This window comes from Leuciscus leuciscus (assembly GCF_965113295.1).
Source record: "Leuciscus leuciscus genome assembly, chromosome: 14".
NCBI lineage: Eukaryota > Metazoa > Chordata > Actinopteri > Cypriniformes > Leuciscidae > Leuciscus > Leuciscus leuciscus.
This window is the reverse complement of record NC_138738.1, coordinates 10,927,421-10,949,153: the sequence shown is the minus strand read 5'-3', so window position 1 is coordinate 10,949,153 and position 21,733 is coordinate 10,927,421. Positions and strand designations below refer to the sequence as shown.

The window sequence follows — 21,733 nt, the reverse complement described above, 5'->3', positions numbered from 1 at the left end:
AATTTAAGCACAAATAGTTAATAAATATAAAAAAATAAATAAAAAAATCATTCACATAAATGCATTTCTGACTCATTGATTTCAAGGTATAAATTGTCTGCCTGGCAAAAGTATACTTTTCAGATGGTTGAGTAGGGGGGGAAAAAATCCTCTGCATTTAATTGATCGGTCTACTGCAGTGTTCTTTGAAATATAAATGAACTGGGGCATGACAGCAGTGTCACTGGACAGTCATAACTGAAACTAAAAGGCAACCAAAAATAGACAAATTACATAGATACAATAGCATGAGATTAAACTTCAAAAATAAAGAAAAAAATTATTGCAAGTATGAGTTGAAAAAAAAAAAAGTATAACAATAAACATGCTCTATTTAAAGAGGAAGAAGTCCACCCAAGGAGAAAAAGCAAGCTCAGAAACTAAATAGTGTGGTGTGAAACTAGGCTTATGTATGTGTTTATGCTTTTGTTCAAAAATGTAAAGCATTTTTAAATGTCATGTTTCCCTAAAGTATTTGTAAATTTGATTGCCAAACGCATAGAGCAAAGCCAGTGTTACAGTCCACAACAATTTAATTTCTCTATTGTGTCTTGATTGATCTGTACATTACCAGTTCAGGAGAGCAGCTCTCTAGGGCTAGTGTCCGTTCAAAAGAGTTTTCACTGGTCACTTGAATTTCGTTTGTTTACAGTAGGCTATATTTTTCTGAGTGGATACAGTGTCCACAAGAGAGAAAGAGGCAGTCTGCTGTCATGTATTCAGTGTCTGGCGTACATTTGGGGGAGGGGGCTCACTGGAAAACAAGGATATGAATTCATAACGCTGCGAACCAGGAAGACGGACAACATGCATCCAGCAAACTTCAGTTTCGGTGTGTGAATAGTATTGGCGCTTTCTCTTTGAATTAAAGTAATGGATTAAACTGTTAAAACCGAAAATATTAAACGCGGACGACACCCCCCTCCCTTCAAACAAAGGTCAAAGTTCACAGGAAGCTGGGGGGCTGCCATTTTTCCCCCTGCTAACATGTTAGATGCTAAAAAGGCGAGGAGTGGTGGTCGCTGCTGAATGCTTCTGTTTATTGGGTGTTTGCCATCCGTTTGTGTTCGTCTACCTCTTCCGTCGTGTGCGTTAGGCTCGGTTGTTGAATGAAGGCGGTATGGAGAAGACAGAACAGCCGTGGAATTCCTCCTACACGTACCAGGTGAGCAAACACAGCGCCGAGATGCTACACAACCTCAACAGCCAGAGAAAAGATGGAGGCAGGTTTTGTGATGTTATCTTGCGCGTCGGAGAGGAGAGCTTCCCCGCGCACAAGGCGGTGTTGGCGGCGTGCAGCGAGTATTTCGAGTCGGTGTTCAGTTGTCAGACGGAAGACGACGGCCAAGGCAAGGAGCTGGAGATGCACACGATCAGTCCCAAAGTTTTCCGAGACATCCTGGACTTCGCGTACACCTCCAAGATCGTGGTGCGCCTGGAGTGCTTCCCGGAGCTGATGACCGCGGCGAAGTTTCTGCTCATGCGATCTGTCATCGAGATCTGTCAGGAGGTCATCAAACAATCCAACGTGCAAATCCTCGTGCCTCCGCCTCGAGGAGGCGAACACAGCCTGTTCAGGGCCGCGGAGCAGCTGTCATACCCCCTGCCCGTGGACATGTCAAACGGAAGCGTGTCCAACGGCGCCGTGTTTACCGACAACAATGACAGCGACGGTCCTGATCCGACGCAGCCGAGTAACAGCTCGCAGCCCGGAGCACAAGCGGCCGATCACTTAGCGGTTTCCCCGTTGGAGTTTCCCAGCAGCCACCTCAACAGCGACGGCTCCAAGCGAAGCAGAGGGAGACCCAAAAAAGAGCCCACAACAGAGCCGATCTCCTATAATAACAGCACTGCTCAAAACGAAGACGGGGGCCTTTTCTCCTGCGGGGTTTGTGGCAAGATTTTTCCCGACGACGTGCAGTTGAGAAACCACGAGACTCAGCACGGGACGTTCACCGGAGGCGTGAGCAGCGGAGCGGAGCTGGTCGCAGTGGACGGCCCGACGATGATCAATCATTCCCAGTCGAGGTTTCAGGAAAACGGACTGCCGTCGGACAACCGTAAGCGCGAGAGGACGAGACGACACGTCGCGTGTGATTTATGCGGGAAGGTCTTCCGAGACGTCTACCACCTGAACCGGCACAAGCTGTCACATTCGGGCGAGAAACCGTATGCGTGCCCGGTGTGCGGGCTGCGCTTCAAACGCAAGGATAGGATGTCTTACCATGTGCGCTCTCACGACGGCTCGGTGGGTAAGCCGTATGTCTGTCAAAGCTGCGGGAAGGGCTTCTCCAGGTGACTGAAGTCTTTTATAGGTACATTTATTATATCATTCGTTTAAATGTATTTGGCATCATAAATGGTTTGTGTGATGTTTTTGCAGGCCAGACCATCTGAATGGACATATTAAACAGGTGCACACCACAGAGAGACCTCACAAATGTCAGGTAAGAAATACTATGATTTTCTCATTCTTATGTTGTTCTGAATCTGTAAGGCTTTGTTTTATCCATGGGACACAAAAGGTGAATTTCTGAATCATATTCCAGCAACTCTTTTCCACTCTTTTCCATAACAAATGACTGTGGACTGCGACTGTCTTTCTTCAAAACAACAGAAAGCTCCATAAAACATCTTAAATATGGTCCATACAACTTATGAAGCCAGATGAAAGCTTAACATTTTGTGTGAGAAACACGAGGCATCGCTTTATATGATGAACAGATTGAATTTAGGCTTTTATTTGCATATTAAAATTGTTCAGGGAACATAAGTTCACCCGTACTTGCTTGAAGCGCGGGAACAAACCTCATTGGTTCTTGCGGAAGCTCAAACGTGATGTGTAACACACGAGAATGAACCTCATTGGTTCTTGCGGAAGCTCAAACGTGCTGCGTAACACACGAGAATGATTTTGTCCAAGCATTGATTGGATTTGTTGTAATTTGCAAATTGCTGTGATCTCATTTAAGTGATGGATTATAGGCCAGTCTTTGTGCTGCTGCACATCTTCAGAGTAGAGATGTCGTTGCGAGGGGGAGTGGAAGTAAAAAAATTTTTAAATCAAAGATTACAAAATCACATGGATTATGGATAAATCATTTATAATAAAAAAAGTCCATTTTGATTTCATGGTGACTTTAAATTTGAGTTTGTTCTTCACACAAAAGCTGTAATGTAATCAAAATACTTTTTTTGGAGCTTGACAGCCAAGGTCTCATTCGCATTCATTATATGGACAAGAGTGGCCAAGATGTTCTTAAAAAAAATTCCCTTTCTGTATTAAATGCAACAAAGAAACTCAGGTTTAGAATGACACGGGAGTAAGTGAATGATGGCAGAATTTAAGTATTCGAGTAAATTCCTCCTTTAAATCACCCTTATGTTTGCGATAACACTCGAACAAAAGTTATCTCTTGGAAAATGCTTATAAACCATATCTTGAAATGTCTCAGATTTGCAACGCATCCTTCGCAACACGAGATCGCCTGAGGTCGCACCTGGCATGCCATGAAGATAAGATACCATGTCAAGTGTGTGGGAAATTCCTCCGTGCTGCCTACATGACCGACCACTTGAAAAAACACAGTGAAGGACCTCATAACTACTGTGGAATATGCAACAAAGGTACTGGTCAACTATGCATTGAAAATAACTAATTTAATAAAAACTTGTGTGTACATAATACCCAGCTAATGATCCATGTTTTTATTGCCACTGACACCATCCCTAGTGAGTTAGTTCAGGCTCTCAAAAACTGATTGGCTTAATTATAAATACAGAAAACTGGGGAAAAAGCTCAAGTTTTACATAGTAGTACTGAAAAGGTTCGTGGCTTATACTTTATATTTTTCTTCTGAAAATCTGATTAATCAGACTGAGTATTGTTCTGTTTTTTTATTTTTTTATTTTTTTTTATTTTTTTACTTGTTCTTCCGATGGTCTCAGGTTTTTCTACTGCCTCCTACTTAAAGGTGCACGTAAAAACGCACCACAGCTCGTCCATGCTCCCTTCCTCTGCAGCACATCAGTTCCCTGAACCACGCACCAACAGACCACAGATGCACAACGGCGCCCCCTACCACTCAGGACGCCAGTGCGCAGTGGAAGGCAAGCTAGCCTCTCCCCACAGCGTCAAATTGTTGCTCGCTCACTTGCTGTCTTTTTCACTGCTGCTTATCAGATGCTGCATCTGCTTGCATAAAAACTCACCCGCAAAACACAGATTGTAGCGCTGCACATCTTTCATCTTTATTGCAATATTACTTTGCAGCGAATCAGGGATATGTTGTACAAAATTTGGCCCTTCTGATTTATATTGCACCATCTTTCAGGACTTTTCTCTCAGTGGATGAGAAAGGATGTTTGTTGCTGAAAGTATGGGTTGTGCTTTCACTTTTTATGAGGAAAGTTAAGGAAGAGTTTCTTTATCTCAACTGAGTTTTGTAAAACGGCAACCAAAATGCGCAGATGTAATGATATCTGATGGAGTATTGTATATGTATGCAGTCCTTGTAGTTTTGCAGACATCAAGGTTTTTTATGATAATAGAGGCTGCCGGACGTAAATTCAAAGTTTGTTCATTCAAATGATTTAAGCTTCTTTAAAGGTTTCACAGACGAGGCTTAAGCTAGTCCCAGACTAAATTGCATGTTTGAGCTGTTTTAACTAAAAAGCAACTTGCACTGACATATCTGAAAATATGTCAGTGTCATTGTCTTGTCTCAAGATGCACACCAGTAATGTTTTTTTTTTTTTTTTGGCACGTCTTTAAAAGCTACTTAAATGTCCTAATTGAACTAAGGCCTAATCCTGGCTTAATCAAAGCCCTGTCTGTGAAACCAGACGAATGTTTGATTTACAGGCAAAATATGAAAAGAAACCTAAATAGATTTATTTGAAGTTTCTGCAGTAGTCTTTGTTTAAATAAACTGCAATTAAAGAGATAGTTGATGTAGGGCATAAATGAAATAATAGTTGCAGCTCTATCAATCAGATATGTCTGCTAGTCACTTACATTGTTGCTGACCAATTTAGCATGGCCACGTGTCCCATTCTGTGTGTCGCTTACTATCATCTCCATCAAGTGCTGGCATAATGCAAGCGTTATTTGAGCCTTCATTCATGCATGTCCACATATAAGTGCACATGTACATGCTGTGCATTGTTTCTGTGGATTTAATGGACCTTTTTCAAACATTTATTGCCATAAAATCTAGCAGCTTGTGATTGGGTAATATCCTTATTGGACATGATGGGGGACAAAATAGTGTCAGCTTTTTTCTTTTTTTTTTTAAGGCCTAAGTGTCCTAGAATCTGTACATCATTTTTTTGTTTTTGTTTTAAGTGGGTTATAGATGCTAACTACTATGTAGATTGACTAAAATAGGTGGAAGAAAATTTATTTTGATCTTGTAATACAAGCTTTAAGGTTTTGGCAGATAATATGCGAAAAGTAATGCAGAAATACATCAGAAAGGCGTCATTAACTTTACATCAGTACAGAATTGTCATTACAGTATGACTCCCAACAGTGTCATTGAGCTGCTGGCTTGGCATGTAATGAAAGAAAAAGATTCATTCAAATTTATTTACAATTTATTTTTGTCATTTTAGCTTTGAACAAACAATTTTCATAGTTTCTGAACTGATGTGAAGCTAGTGGTCATCTGACTGTATTGACTACGAATTGTCCCCCTTGGCCTCTGTCTTTTCCTCTACCCTTACCTCTTGGGGCGGTTACTGGCGGTGTAGACCTTTGCACCAGTCGCCGACTCCTGGTTACCTTTCCTGAGACAGAGGGGTCTTTTCGGGGGCTAACTGGGCCAGTTCTACCCCAGCCTGTGCCTCCGGCCCTGGGCCTGCAGCCTGAGCTGCTCCTGGGCAAGCCAGGTCCAACTCCCTATTTCTGGGAGTGCCGCTCTTCTGGAGCACCAGGGTTTCCACTTCATGGACCTCTTACAGGTCAGTACGAGCTGTTAGGAGGGTGGCAATGTGGTGAGCCAAAGAACTGTGGATGTCTGGATGTTATAACTGATAAGCCTGGTGCAAATATCTCCAAAGCACCATTGACCTTATTAGTAAAATATTGGTCTGATTTCAGTTCTTACCTAATAATTGGCTTGGTCTGTATTTTGCTCATGCTTTTTTGTCTGGTGGGCCTCAGCGCTGCTTAATTTTCATCCATTTGCCTTAACAGCACCCACTTCTGACCTATTTTGTCTATAATTTATACTTTAGAAGAACTGGACTGTATTTAATCTTAGTATCCCGGGTCCATAAAATGTCCTGTATCCGACTGGAATTTGATTTGTAAATCAAAATATTGGAATGGACTTGCCTGATCCTGGTTGGTCATAAGACTCTGTAATGACTAATTGGTTCCCAGAGTTTTGAAAAATATCTTCCTTTGTGTTCCAAATAAGAAAGAAATTCATACAGGTTTGGAATGAACTATCCCTTTACGATCAATTTAAATTGACACTGTAAAATTCAGTATGCTTTAAATTGCGTTTTTCATATTTACATCTTGAAAACAAAAGGAATTTGTCCTTTTTGCTTGTAAACTAAGGATTTGTGCCACTGCTCTAGAGTGTAGAGGTACTCGGTGGACTGAATAATCTGACATATTAAGATATTATTGTACAAAATAGGATGCAATTTCCCTTATTACAGAAAGCATAAAAGCACAAAAGCTGCAATATAATGATCAGTAATAGATGGCCAACAGATAGCAAGTAGCTTTGAACACAAACAAGTTCTCACATGTAGTTTTTGTGGTCGTGAGGGTTCAGGTATAAAGGAAATCTTTTTATTTTTAGACATTTTGCTTAATGTGAGGCTCCTTCTCTCTTCCTATATTTCTCTCTGTCCCCCTCCTTCCCTGATATCCCCTTCCCCACTCTGTGTTTACCTCAGACGGACAGGAGAATGCTGGGAAATGCCCTCATCAGGATTCTGATGGATCAGATGCGGTTTTCGGTGACCTTTCCAACGGAACGGACCTCAAGGCCGAACACAAAGTTGAGGGAGAAGAAATGGAGGTGACGTCTTTCATCTTCAACGGCCAACCTGAAGACATCGTGACCTCGCCGGGGGGATCCAAAGACATTCAAAAAACAGACCACGAAAAGAAGTTTGCCTGTGGCGAATGCGGCCAGACTTTCCGCACAAAGTCTTACCTCAACAAGCACCATCACCGGGTTCATAAGAAACGCGCTGCGGCCGGCTCCGGTCTCGGTGATCTCGGCTCGCCCTTTTCCCCCCAACAGAACATGTCACTTCTTGAATCTTTTGGTTTTCAGATCGTCCAGTCAGCCTTTGCCTCTTCACTAGTGGACTCTGAGATGGGCAGCAGTGGAATGGGTTTAGGGGAGAAATGACCCCTTTGAAATACAACCGTTTCTTATAACCTTATTGGACAACCAAACTTTTGATAACTGCGAGTTTAGTCTGTTGTTTCATTCTCCTTGACGCCATATGTAGACTACTTTTTTTTTTTGCGTTTCTCACTGTTATAAGGATGTTATTATTTTGACTTTTCTATTATGGATGCCATTTCGATTCCATCTTGGTGTGAAGCAGCTAATCTGTTTATTCCACTTTTGACAAATCCTCGATTTCATAGGTCTATCCTGGAAAAAAAAAATCTTACTTTTGACGTATGTTTTCCTGCTTCCAGATGGGTGGTTTGAGGATGATGTTCACTTTTAAAAGACAAACTGATGCCCTAAACATTTTCAGAATGTACCTCTAGGTTATTCGTGTCCAGACTTACACAGTGAGCATTACAAATCTAAAAGAAGTTTTTACAATCAGAAAACACTGAGATGGAGTCATCTGTGCAACTGTTCTAGTCCAATGACAGAAAACCTACAGCAACTTGTTATAAAACTTAAATGTTTTAGTCTTTTCCTCTATGAATTACTTTGATAAATATTTAAATGAATTTAAATCCTTTAAAACTTCAGGCCAATAATGGCTGTTATCTCATTAATTGTTTTTATTTTGTGGGTTTTTTTCTTTGTTTATCATTGAGATAGTTCTGAGACTGATTGTTTTGGGTCAATTATGTCAGTTTTAAATGTCCAACAGGGACCAATTTCAGGTTTCACTGTAAGATATAGCAAGAAGCAAAGAATATATTTTATTAACTTATTGATACCGGTGTCCAAGTCTCCTTTACGAAAAGGTATATATTGAGTTTTGTTGCAACGTGCTATTTTCTTCTTGAATCATGCAGCCGACAGGAGGACAGCGTGAGAGAGATGACGTATATGTGTGTGTACACGTGTGAATGCTGCAGTCTCTCCAATGTCTTTTATCTCTAGAATGTAATATAAACCAGAGGGCTTTCTAATCTTTTTTTTAATATATCAGAGATTTTCTAAGTTGTTCAGTACATTCCTGCTTAACTTAAAGTCACTATACATGACGTGTAACATTCATATATATATATATATATATATATATATATACATACAAATATGTATATATGTATGGCCATTTATGTTAGTTTATGTGAACAGGATTCTTGTATATAGGTACTTCCCTTGGCCTTGTTGAATGAATGGATTTTTTTTTTTTTTTTTTGGAAGAGTATGTTTTAAGAGAATTGTTTTAAGTCGATACTGACAAATCCATACTTTTGTTGTGTCTTTATTATTATGCAAGTATTTGGGTGTGTGTTTGGTGTTTGCCTGTTCCTCTTACTCTAAATGCAGTGTTAATGTTGGTTACCTTTCCTTATTTTACCCTGCAGGTTATTAGTATAATGTACCGTGAACTTATTTGGAGTATTTGGAATGGCAGTTTGAATAATAATGCAGAGGTGTTGCAAGCGGTCACTCATGATTTATGCTATCAATGACATGTACACAAAAAAAAAAAGTATTTTCTTTTTTTGCAAAACAAGTACACATTTTATTACCATGTTTACTTGTTCGACTTAATGCTTTTATTGTGCAGCCGTAAAAACCTGCAGGACCTTGCAGCTTACTTATTTGACTAATCACTGCTAATATCAGATCATAACATCTGTTAATTGATTGGAATTTAACGTTTCTAATAGTAAAAATCATTGTCTGCCCAATAAGTGTGATCTGAATATTTGAAGCCCTTATTTATTTTACAAATTTGAAGTTGTAAGGAATTGTTCAGTTATTTTATTGTTGTTATTTGTTCGTCTTGTATGGTGTTTTGGCTTATTACATCACTGGAAACATTTTTTTTTGTTTTGTTTTCTTGCTTGTGTATTTGTATATTTGTATGTTGCAAAGTGCCTTCCCAATACTGATTGTGAACAGCGATGGGTAGGAAAAATCTGTCATTTAAAGGACCTATCTTATAAAAACCATATACAAACAGAGTTGCATTGACACTTTTGTATAAAGACATGCACATAGAAAAGTGTACATGTTTGGTATTCTACCCTTTTGTTTTCTGACAAATTGTTGTTTCTCTGCAATTTATGTCACAACGTTGATCAATTTTTTGACATTTGGATATAAGCATACTTTTCTATTGATGTTTGTTTTTGTACACTGTTTTTGTGTCTCTGTCTATTTGGTACAGAGATGGGTATAAAATAAAACTGTATTTGAGAATTTTCTTTGTTGTGATGAGCATTTCAGAACACATAATTGTAATAATTTACAAGTTATTTTGTGGTAAAAACTGCACGACTTTGGCAACCTGCTGTAAAAACAATAGTGTCGTTTTTATTATTATTTAATACTTTATGACTGGTCACATTGATCTAATCATAACATGATATACATTATACTGTATGTGTAAGGACAAAAATGTAATGGAAAAGTAAAATTATGCTTTTCATATTTGCTAATAAGTTTGTGTACACTTTCAGCAATTATGAATATTTGCATAGACATGACTACTGTCATGATGAAGATTCCAAAGCCAAACTGTTTACTACTGTCTGATTGAAAAAATTAATTGACACTAATTCCAATAAAGAGGTAGTTCATTATTTTGAGAAACTCTTGAAATAATACTTTGTAAAACACTGATCTGGGATTTAAGGCATCAGTTAATATGGCAATTTCTGTGCTTCTTGCGTGAATCACATCTATTTAAGCATATTCTACCATTGAACAATTCCAGCTTCAGGCAGCACATGGCCCTCAGATCAACTAACCACACCATAGACTCATTTAATTCATGTGTAATATTGCAGCTCCTTATTTTGTATTGATTAAATGCTAAACAGCAGTTTATAGAAAATGTGTGCATGAGCGCATACTCAGAAAATGCAGTCACACTCGGTGAGATTTGAAAAGGTGGGTAGACCAATTTCAGTAGATCAATGGAATAATTTAAATGAACAATTAAACTTATATAAAGTAGAAATTTGTGTGTGAACCAATCAGTTTGCTTTATTAAATGGGATATATTATCCAGAAAGAATGTGAAATTATAGATGAATCTCTCACCCTCAGTACTGCACTCAGGAGGTTGACTAGAGGACAAGGGTAAATACAGAGGTGGACATTAACAAAGTACATTTACTTGAGTACTGTACTTAAGTACACATTTTGAGTATCTGTACTGAGTATCTGTGTCTGTCTTTTTTAGTACTTTTTAGTTTAACTTCACTAAATTTGAAAGACAAAGATCGTACTTTTTACTCCACTACAATTCTGTTAAGGTCATTGAGGAGAAAGTAGTAACGTCAGTCAGGGGATGATTTTGGATTTTGGTTGGAAATGAAAGTCGGGTTTACGTCAGAACCCGACGTCAGATTGAAGTCAACATCCAACGTTGGACAGACGTTGGATTTTGGCTGGAAAATAAAGTCAGTTTGATGTCAGAACCCGAAGTCCGATTGACGTCATCATCCAACTGTGTTTTCTAGAAATAAATTTGATATTGATATGAGGGTAGGGTAGGTAGACAGGCATAGATTCAGAGGTATAAGGTACAGTAATTATTATATACAACAATGCAACAACTTTTACTTGTAATGGAGTAATATTTGACCAGTAGTATCTGTCCTTTCACTCAAGTAAGGATGTTGTGTACTTTGTCCACCTCTGGGTAAATATTAGCAATGAGAATGAATACTTACAGGTGATGCCTACCAGTTGTTATCCCAAAACCTATCCAACACAAAAGTACCCAGTGTAAAGTTGACATTTTTTTCTCTGTTGTATTCTAGCCTCAGCAGAATGTGTATTTCTGTTAGAATGAACTTCTAAACTAGTGCTTTAGCTCATCTACGCCATCTATTGACATGATTGTGTCATTATAACAATTATAACTCTGACAGAAAAATGATAATCTAAGGGAAGTTCAGTAAATATATGCCATTACTACATATAGTACATTGCACTTCTTTTAAGTTATTTAAATGTTTGCCTTTCTGTTGAAGTGTTTCAATTCTTTTAAATGTGTATTCTTCCATTAAATGTTTTACTTCCTTAAATTTGTACTTCTGTTGAAGTTTTTTAGTCATTTAAATGTTAAAAGTGTTTAGCCTATGCATTCACACTCATTTGCACAATCCACTAGTATGCATCTTTAATACTTTGAAAAATGTTTATTAAAACAATTGCAGTGTCCCAATTGATTTGAAAGAAAAAACAACGACAACAACAACAACAACTTATAGAATAAAAATTGGTACTCATCATTTTGGGTACTCAATCTCTGTATATTAAAAAAACACATGTGTATAAAATCATAGTTAGAGATACAGGAAACCATTTGTTTAAAACATTAATTCTGTAGGTACTAGGTAGAATATATATATTTGTATTTAACACACAGTATAACAAAAACTCCCACTTTTGCTTTTTTGGCCCTCTGCTAAAAGGGCCATGAAACTCTAAACTAACAGAGTTATGTGTGTTGAACACCATTGAAGACAATGTTAGCATTTGTTAGTTTTAATAGTAGGATCAAACTGGTTAATTTTGAGCTTCTGGGTTTAAAATCTGCATCGTGTGTCGATGTCACACGTGGTGACATGGCAATACACTATAATACTGCGATGACACATCGGTGTCTAATATTTTCCTATCCCATGAGAAGACGCTGTCTCTTAATTGTTCATGACAGCATGTGGTGCTCTCCTATGACAGATGTGTCAAACTGTGAGATCAAGTAATAGATGAGAGAGGCGTTCATGGGTTGCAAGTGTTTGTTTCCGTGGTGTAAAACTTCGGCTGTGTTGCATTTGGGGATTTCCCCACATTGCTGGCAGGGCAAGACTCTGGCTGCAGGAGGCTGGTTAGCCATCAACTACTGACACATCAAAACTGTATGAAAGAGAGGGGTTTCATGATCCTTAAATAGCTAATCCATTTCGCAGTATCCCAAAATCTTTGGCAAAAAAACAGGCCTCAAAAGGTTTGTTGTATTATATGAATGTAGTATTATATGCCAATTTACAACTTCAATATTTCTAGGCTTTTTAACAGCCAAGTCTAGCAGAGTACAGAACTATATTACTTAAGGTCAGCTAAAACAGTTTTATGTCCCTTATGTCACGGACTGCATTTCCCATCATCCCGCCTGGCACCTAACCACACACATCTGAAACTCATCTAGCCCTCATCACCAGCACTATATAGAGCACACACACTCCCTTAGTCATGGTTTTGACATCATCTGATGCTACAGACAACTTACCTGCTTATTGTTCTTGACTACCTCGATAGCTACTGCTGTTACCTCATTCAAGTTGATTTCCAGTCATCACGTCATCCCTTGCATCAGTGTAGTTCCCTCCTGTGTGTGTGCTCCAATGGTTCTGTATAAGACAAAGACTGAAAGTTAATAATAAAAGCCTATTTCATCTAAGGAACTCAAGTATCATCTCTTACCTGCTTATGCATTGTGTTCCTGCCATATCTGCAAATAAACCTGTTTGAATTTGACCTCAGTTCAGGTCAATGAGTCCAAGCCTGAGCGTGACACCTTCAAAGTAGGCATGCAGGACTTATATTTCTGCAGGCAGGCAGGAGTATATTTGCCCATTTGTGCAGATAATCTTGCCGAAATAAACAACTAGATTTAGCTGAATAGTCCTGTTAATCTGTTCTAAACACTAGCAAGAATCATGTGTTTACTATGAACTAAAGCTCTCTGTTGCCATAGAAAAGCATCAGGGGGTTCGCCGTAAGGGTGTTGCTGAGTCACATTGACCTTAAGGAGAAACATTCAGCAGAATTGTTATAACTGCACACCCTCAATGACGCTGCCAATGTCAATTTGCCTAAGTGTTATCTGAACTCATCTCCTGTATCAAATGTGCTAACAAAACTACAAAAAAGGTTTAGTTTTTCTTCCCTGATGGGAATCAAGATAAAGGAAGCTAGGGAACATGTTTTCTTCATTTCTAGAGCAGTTAGGTCTATGGTTGGCAATATCTAATATCTATCTCAGTAATGTGAGACAGTAATGCATTATTAATGGATTAATCAAATAAGTAATTCAAGTCGGTTTAGTGATGAAGAAAATATTTAATCAGCAAGTAATGCATGTAAAAAAGAACATGACAAGATGTAAACTCACTGTGACATGAATGAACAATTTAGGCATTATTTCAAAGATATATTTCTAAAAATATTAATTTAGTTGATGAGAATGTTTAACACACTATAAGGCAGTGGAGTGAAAGACTTCCCCTAGTTGGTACTGGGCTTGAATTACTTCTGGATCCATTTTGCCGTGTCCACGGTAGTTGAGTCTGTAAAACTCTTTCGTGATCATCGCTAGGGTCTTTCCCTTGGTTTCAGGTAGAACCATCCAAATAAATGAAGCAGTCAGGAGGCATACAGCCCCAAATGGCACAAAGCAATAATGTCCCAAACTGCTCTGCAAAAACACAAAGAGGACATTCATAAAAAGAAGAAATACTATTCCTAACCAGTATCTACAAATCCTTGAAACATTATACATTTACTTACCAACACATTAGACATTAAAGGGACAGTTCACCCAATAAATTTTTTTTTTTACTCACCCTCATGCCATTGCCAATGTATATATCTTTCTTTCTTCAGATAAACACAAACAAAGATTTTTAAACGATAGTTGTGTGTAAGAAAAATACTAATATTTTGAACTTTTTTAACTATAAATCAATTCTTCAGGTCTACTGTCATACAAGCGATCACGAGAGGAACGTGAAGTGAGTTGTGAAGTTTGCGCAAGTAACATGGATGACCGCCACTTTTTGTGCGAGCTTCTTAACGCTCTTATGTCACGCCACCCCTCCTTCTCATGAACGCTCATATGACAGTACACCAGAAGCAATGATTTTTTACACACACCTATCGTTTCGCTTCAGAAGACATTGATTCATCCACAGGTCCTATGGATTGACGTCTTGTCTCGGGTGTGGTTTTTCAAGCGTCAACCAAGCAGCATCCATTCAAAAACATGATATGTTCAAAAACATCCATTCAAAAACATTTTCATAGAAAAAGAATCAAACTCTCATACTCACAGAGATTGATTCTTTTTCTAAAAATCTTTGTTTGTGTTTATCTGAAAAAAATGTATTCATATGCATTGGAGATGGCTCTCAATGATGAGAGAATTAAACATTTTGGGTGAACTGTCCCTTTAAGACTTGTATTCAGAGAATGTGTTGTCTTTTATCTTTATGCACTAGCAATTTTTTTTTTACTTATTTTGAACTATACTTAAAATGAGTGACAAAATATTAAGAACTAATAAAGAAGTAATTTTTGCCATGAACAATAAATGAGTCGTTATTCTCTCACCACAAGAAAAGGGAAGATCATCCCGATCACGAAGAGGTTCAGCCACATTAGAGAGCCAGCAGTCATGTAGGCGGCAGGACGTGCTGTCTGGTTAAAAATCTCTGTTGGAAGGATTCCAGTCACCCCAGCTACCATATGAAGAAAATGAGCACATTGTATGAAATAACACTATGGAATTGGTTACATTACATAAACTAGGGCTGCACAATATCGAAATATTGCAAATGTATATATCGCGATATGCATATCGCAATGGCTTGCGATAACTGTGGTCATGAACAAAAGACAAAGAGAAAATCACTCACTGCTCTTGGCTGAATAACTTTTGTAGCTTTAATCAGAATCAGTATATATTTAATTCGTACAGTGAAAACTAAGCAGTGTTTTATTTTTACATTTGATTATTCAGTTTGTGTTGTTAAATAAACCTAATGTAGGCTCATGCTCTTATGCCACAGTAAAACACTGCTGTTCACTTTCAGAAGTTGTAGGGACGTTTTCTTGTCACAAAAATAATGTGAAACACGTATGTAGGTTCCCTGCCAAAGTAATGCATGTACTGCCTTACCTGGTCCCATGCCAAAGCTGAGAATGTAGGTGAAGATGCAGGTCATGCTCATGTAAGGCATCCAGGTAACAATATTCTATTGGGAGGAAGGTCAAATCAAAACATAACTGTTATTTGATCTATACTTACACAACCATTTAGAAGGTTGGAGTAATGGCTGCTGAAAATTCGACTTTGCCATCACAGGATTAAATGCGATTTAAAAAAAAAAATTTAAATATAGATTTATTTTAAATTGTAATCATATTTTACAATATGAATGGTTATTTTTAAACAAAGATACAAAATACAGACTTGGTGAGCATAAGATACTAAACCGCTCATATGTAACCGATGATGGCATGACGTCCATTCTGTTGAACACTCTAGATTACTGAAGTTGGACATTATGTGTCCACTTTAAGGTTAGACATTACATGAGGACTCTCAAAGGTCAACTTCAGGAGTATACATTACAAATGCAGTTTATAGTTTCTGAGCATGCATACGTGTATATAACCTTCCATGTGACTGTGTGTGCTGGTAAAGGGTAAAGGGGTCATACAACATTTAATAATACACACCTCAAGTGAAAGAGCCACAGTGAAGACTACAGCCCATCCTGCCATGAGAACATAGCCGCCCATCAACATCAGCTTCCTACCCAACCTCTCTATCAATAGGTTCTAAACACACACACACACACACACACACACACACACACACACACACACACACACACACACACACACACACACACACACACACACACACACACACACACACACACACACACACACACACACACACACACACACACACACACACACACACACACACACACACACACACACACACACACACACACACACACACATTTATTAATGTGTAGCCATGTCATTCTAACATAAATGATTCTGTACACAGTTACACTATTAAAAGTGGTAACTTTGGTCCTCCAAAGAAATTATTTCTTAGCAAAAGGGACTAAAACACTGGTCTAGCCCTGAATGATCAGCCAAACATTTTGGACAAATTAATTCACTCACACTATGCAAGTGGGTCAAAGGATTGCCTCTTTTGTTCTGGGACAGTTACATAATTGATAACAAATGAAATGAAGACTTACACACATAATGCAAGCTGTGAATTCACACATCCCAGTGCCAATGGTCACATATTGGATCTGTCCTGCAGATATTCCCGCTTCTTGGAACACATATGATGCATAGAAGTAAATCTGAGGAATGAAAGAAAAAGGCCCTTAATCTTTAGAATTTCTGAGTATGCAAAAAAACTAAAACAAAAAATAAACCCCAAACACACCAGCACTAACACTTCAAATCCTTCTGAAATTATTTCTAGTTATGTAAGTAAGAAGTGTCGGGCACAGGAGAGATTTTACACAAGCTGTACACAAGGCAGGTCAATCAGGCATTTGCTTATTCAGTTCCTCAGTGAATTTACAGAAAAAGATTCAAACGTGTTTTTCTAAGGTATTCTACAAATTAATCACAAATGTTGAATTCTCTGGTTCATTTTTTTTCTTTTCTTTAATCACAATATCAGAAGTGATTTTTAAAAGTTTCTGAAAAGTCTCTTATGCTCACCAAGGCTGCATTTTATTTTTATTTATTTTTGAATGTAATTTATTCATGTGATGCAAAGTTGAAATTTCAGCATCATTACTCCAGTCTTCAGTGTCACATGATCCATCAGAAATCATTCTAAAATGCTGAATCTGCTCAAGAAACATTTCTTATTATCAATGTTGAAAACAGTTGTGCCCTGCCTAATATTTTAGTTTTTATATTGAAACCATGATACATTTTTTTCAGGATTCTTTGATAATTAGAAAGTTCAATTGAAAAGCAAAAAAACAATTTTTTTTATAATAATGTAAAAGTCTTTACTGTCAAATTTGATATATTTAATGCATGCTTGCTGAATAAATCATTTATTTTAAAAAATCGTACTGACCCGAAACTTTTGAACAGTGTAAATACAGTGAGACTGATATTTTATCAAATATGATGGGGACATGACCTATTTCGACTTCTGCTAACTGCTTTGTGTGAGTTTGTTTGCATGCATTTTTACCCCCGGAAGCATGAAGACTCTGCACATATTCTTTCAAATATTAACATTAAGCCTGCATTCATTCTCATGAACAGCTAGGTGTGTTTTCTTTGGTCAACGTTCAGATTATGAAGCAATGCACCGGCAATCCAGTAACACTTGAACTTCCAACTGAAAGGCAAAGATATAACAGCACAGGATTGGACAGAGGTAGGGTCTTACTGTGTCATTACCGCACAGTTGCATGGCACTGCTCAAGACTGCCACAGAGATGAGCTGCCAGCGAACGCTGCGGTCCGTGAAGAGCTCCCATGGCTGTTTGGCACGTTCTCCCTTGGTTTCATTCTGTTCCTGCAGAATCTCATCCAGCTCGTCTCTCTGCACCTCACAGCCACGCAAACGCCGCAGTGCTGTGGAACAAGCATGATTAATGTATATAATCATGTGTAAGAATTATATTCAGCTTTCAAATATGTGACCCTGGAAGACAAAACCAATCACAAGTAGCACGGGTATATTTGTGGCAATAGCCAACAATACATTGTATGGGTCAAAATGATCGATTTTTCTTTTATGCCAAAAATCATTAGGATATTAAGTAAAGATCATGTTCCATAAGATATTTAGTAAATTTCCCACCGTAAATATAGAAAACACTTATTTTTGTGAGTGAATGCAGCAAAATTTCAAACATAAGTGGACAACTTTAAAGGCAATTTTCTCTCAATGTTTCGATTTTTTGCACCCTCAGATTCCAGATTTCAAATAGTTGTATCTCGGCCAAATATTGTCCTATATCCTAACAAACCATACACCAATGGAAAGCTTATTTATTCAGCTTTCATGTGATGTATAAATCTCAATTTCGAAAAATTTACCCATGTTACTAGTTTTGTGGTCCAGGGTCACATATATCAGAATGAGATATTTAAAGGGATAGTTCACACAAAAATGAACAATATGTCAGCATTTACTCGCCCTCAGTTTTGGGGGTAACCGATTACAAGTAACGCGAGTTACGTAATCAGATTACGCATTACTTTTAAATGTACTTTTTTTAATAAGAAATAGAGGTTACTTTGTTTTCCCATTATTGACTGACAGCTCTCCAGTCCCCATTTTGAGAGAAATCCTGAGTAAGGTGCAGAGGCGTTGTGTCCGCTCTGTAAACATGATGAATATTGTAGTTCTAGACTAAATGTGAGCATGCATTTACTCATCTCACTTGCACAAAAAAAGTTCAGTATTCCTCAAAATGAATAAAAACAGGGAAATGCAAACTCCGAATATTACGCAAACCTGCAATAATTAAATGTATTAAAAAACACAAACATACTTTATGTATTTAATCTCACTTTATTATCCACTTTATGTATTTAATCTCACTTTCCTGCTAACCTACAATGATCCATAGAAGCAAAAATATCACATTTGTGTTTCTTTTTGTAATTGCTGATGTTAGAGTGTTGAACTTTCTTCTCTTGCGTCCTATTTTTCTGCGTTCCAGAATGGCAGCACAACTGAAAGGTTTGTTTGAGTTGCGCCCTGTAATGTAAAGGTGTGAATTTGCATTTCCTTTAGCCTGAGGCTTATTAATTTCACATTTGGTGTGAAAGGGTCTTACATTTGCCAAAAGAATAACCTTTTTTTGTTTTGTTATTAAAACACAAACAATCAAGCCCAGTCCAGGTGAGAAAAAGTAACATTGTAACGCAATATTGCAACACATTACTTCTAAAAGTAACTTTTCCCAACACTGCTCGGCCTCATGTCGTACCAAACCACTATGACTTTTCTAACATATTTTACTGCTTTTTTGTATACAGTGGACGCCCTTTAAAAGTGAACATTATTAGAGTAAGGAGCATGTAATGTTAATTGTATAGGGTTAAGTGAAGGTATCATACTCTGTATTGGAGAGCATATTGAAATATACAACTACACCAATTCATACCCATTAGGCAGGCCTCTTTGTCCCCACAGTCAATGAGGAGGTAGCGGGGACTTTCTGGAAACCAAGGCAAGGTGAGGAGTTGGATGAAGCCTGGGATAGCATTACTGGCCAATAAGTACTGCCAACACGGCTCACTACCTAACACCTCCCTGAATAAAGACAAGCATTTTAAAATCAGTCATTTCAGTCATGATAATCTATTTAATTCGGACATAAAAATAACAAAATAACCATTTTAAACACTCTCGCTAACTGCTGCGTACTGCATCAAATATATATAACGTACCTCAGACTGACCACCTGTCCCAACACCAGTCCAAATGAAGTGAAGACAGCAGAGGACAGAGACACAGCTCCTCGTAAGTGCTTCGGTGCACTTTCACCAAAATACATGGGCTGCACGTTCATACTGATGCCTGTATATAAATAGAGAGGATGGATGGTTTAGAATGATACCAGGAAGAAACTAGCAATCTCAATCTCAAAATATTAAGGGCCCATTATTGATAATCACATTTACAGGTAAAATATATATAGACAGTACCTGCATTTATGCCAACCAAAAATCTGGAGATGATAATCATCTCAAATGACTTTGCCGTTCGGCTCAGCAATGCAAGCAGTGAACTTGAGAAGAGAAACACATTGTTCAGCAACATAGTCTTCTTCCTTGGAAAAAAGAACATAACAGGGCAAACTATAAAGATTGATTTCTTACTTAAAATTCACTGCATTTTAAATCTAAAACACATTTTAATTAAATAAAACAATTGGTAAGAAACATGAGAAACATGTAAACTGTGACTCTAAATACAACAAGATGGAGACAGAAGTGATTGTACCTCCCGAAACGGACAGACATTGGCCCTGCTATCAAGGCCCCAGTAAAGCCGCCCAATGAGAAAACAGAAACTATAAAGGTCCATATCAGTGTGACCTCATAAACCCCCAACTGTATTCCCCATCGCTCCTGAAATGTCTCATTGACAAACTTTTGAATGAACTGCAGGAAGGAGCACAGAACACAAAACTTTTAATTAGCCTTAACAGATACACACAGACAAATAATATGGCAAAAATAAATGCAACTATTTCTCCTCTTTCACACAAACCCGATGAAACACTGTTCCTTACAACAGTCGGTGCATTCATTATGGCCAGGTTGTATCCATATTGTAGTGTTCCCCCAATAGCTGCAGAGGTCACCATTAATGCCAAAGTGTACATATGACCCTGATTAGAAAAGATAACTATGATGTTATGTTAATGCACATCTAGGCAACAAAACAAACAAATCAACTTAAATTACTAAATTTAATCAAATTGCAATTAAATTCAACATATATTCTCCAAATGTGCACTGTTATGTATTACTATTGCCCCATTGAAGGGATTTAAAATGTGCTTTACAATTTTTTTTAATGACTTTAAATTTTCTTTTATAATACATCAATATAGTGACGGTTACACATGACTTTACAGTAAAACTTACAAATTATTGAGTCATTTAAAAAAATAATCTGACTAATGGAAAAGAACTCCAGCAATAGGACGTACCTTCTTCTCATTTGTACTCATGATGTCTTCTTCTTGCATGTGCTAATGATTTGCCTTGAGAAAATAATCCAGAGGTAGAGAATATTGTCAGTTTATTCTGTGCTCGCCATTAAATGAGATATTGGTGCTCCGAGAAAGGTGCGTAGAAAGACACTATGACACACGTCTTCAAATGTTACAGCCAATAAGAAACTTCAGAATGGTCAGTTACGATCCTCACAATTTATAAAGTTTAACTAACCACCCTCTTAACTAGATAAAACAATGATTTTCGAATCCTCTTGAGGACCTCTGTTGAATTAAAAAGGCACCTGCTCCTTACAAACACTTTGGCATTGAGTGTCCATGTAAAATGAGATCAACTAGTTCAGCTCCACCTATCGGAATTTATATAAAACTGTAGCCTATTGTGTTACTGAATTTTATTTTATTTTATTTTATTTTATTTTATTTTAGATATATAAAAAATTGCTTTTAGCTTGTTTTACATTCAGTCAGCATAGGCCTACTATGTCATTTTAATGGAATCGAAGCATTTAATAGCAAGATTTGAAATAATATTGAGCTTATCCATTTATTCCACTAGAGGGCAACATAACATTATTATAATTTTGCACTCTTGACGTTTGCACTCTTCTGAAACTTTTACAATTAAGTTTTAAGGTGTAGGTAAAGGCTTGGTTTTTGGTTGATTTTTGGATCAACTTCTTGTTAGGTAACGCAAATAAACTCTTCTATTTAGGTAGATTAGGTAACGCAAATAAATGCATAATTGTCTGACCCAAAACCTGGACAAAACTTCCG

At 37.6% G+C, this 21,733-nt stretch overlaps 2 protein-coding genes across 7 annotated transcripts; one reads left to right on the top strand and one right to left on the bottom strand.

Annotated features, from left to right (window-relative positions):
- Positions 1 to 5: 5 nt before the first annotated feature.
- On the top strand, positions 6 to 9,648 carry patz1 (POZ/BTB and AT hook containing zinc finger 1). 3 transcript variants are annotated; one of them, XM_082137132.1, is made up of 6 exons: positions 6 to 2,334; positions 2,423 to 2,486; positions 3,495 to 3,666; positions 3,988 to 4,149; positions 5,794 to 6,003; positions 6,958 to 9,648. In XM_082137132.1, exons 1-6 carry the CDS (start codon positions 1,160 to 1,162, stop codon positions 7,419 to 7,421), a joined length of 2,247 nt encoding a protein of 748 aa, XP_081993258.1. In that variant the 5' UTR covers positions 6 to 1,159; the 3' UTR covers positions 7,422 to 9,648. The 3 variants fall into 3 exon arrangements, with proteins under 3 accessions (XP_081993258.1, XP_081993259.1, XP_081993260.1); XM_082137133.1 differs by lacking the exon at positions 5,794 to 6,003; XM_082137134.1 differs by lacking the exons at positions 3,988 to 4,149; positions 5,794 to 6,003.
- Positions 8,052 to 21,269, bottom strand: slc2a11a (solute carrier family 2 member 11a). 4 transcript variants are annotated; one of them, XR_014197391.1, is made up of 13 exons: positions 20,930 to 21,269; positions 20,507 to 20,605; positions 20,215 to 20,375; positions 19,917 to 20,041; positions 19,659 to 19,788; positions 19,373 to 19,521; positions 17,641 to 17,828; positions 16,469 to 16,579; positions 15,924 to 16,025; positions 15,361 to 15,436; positions 14,793 to 14,920; positions 12,691 to 13,878; positions 8,052 to 12,317 (listed from the first exon to the last, which is right to left on the bottom strand). XR_014197391.1 is itself a non-coding variant. In XM_082137162.1 (12 exons), exons 1-12 carry the CDS (start codon positions 20,966 to 20,968, stop codon positions 13,660 to 13,662), a joined length of 1,527 nt encoding a protein of 508 aa, XP_081993288.1. In that variant the 5' UTR covers positions 20,969 to 21,269; the 3' UTR covers positions 8,052 to 13,659. The 4 variants fall into 4 exon arrangements, 2 of the variants coding, with proteins under 2 accessions (XP_081993288.1, XP_081993289.1); XR_014197392.1 differs by having other exon boundaries at positions 12,733 to 13,878; XM_082137162.1 differs by having other exon boundaries at positions 8,052 to 13,878.
- Positions 21,270 to 21,733: the final 464 nt, after the last annotated feature.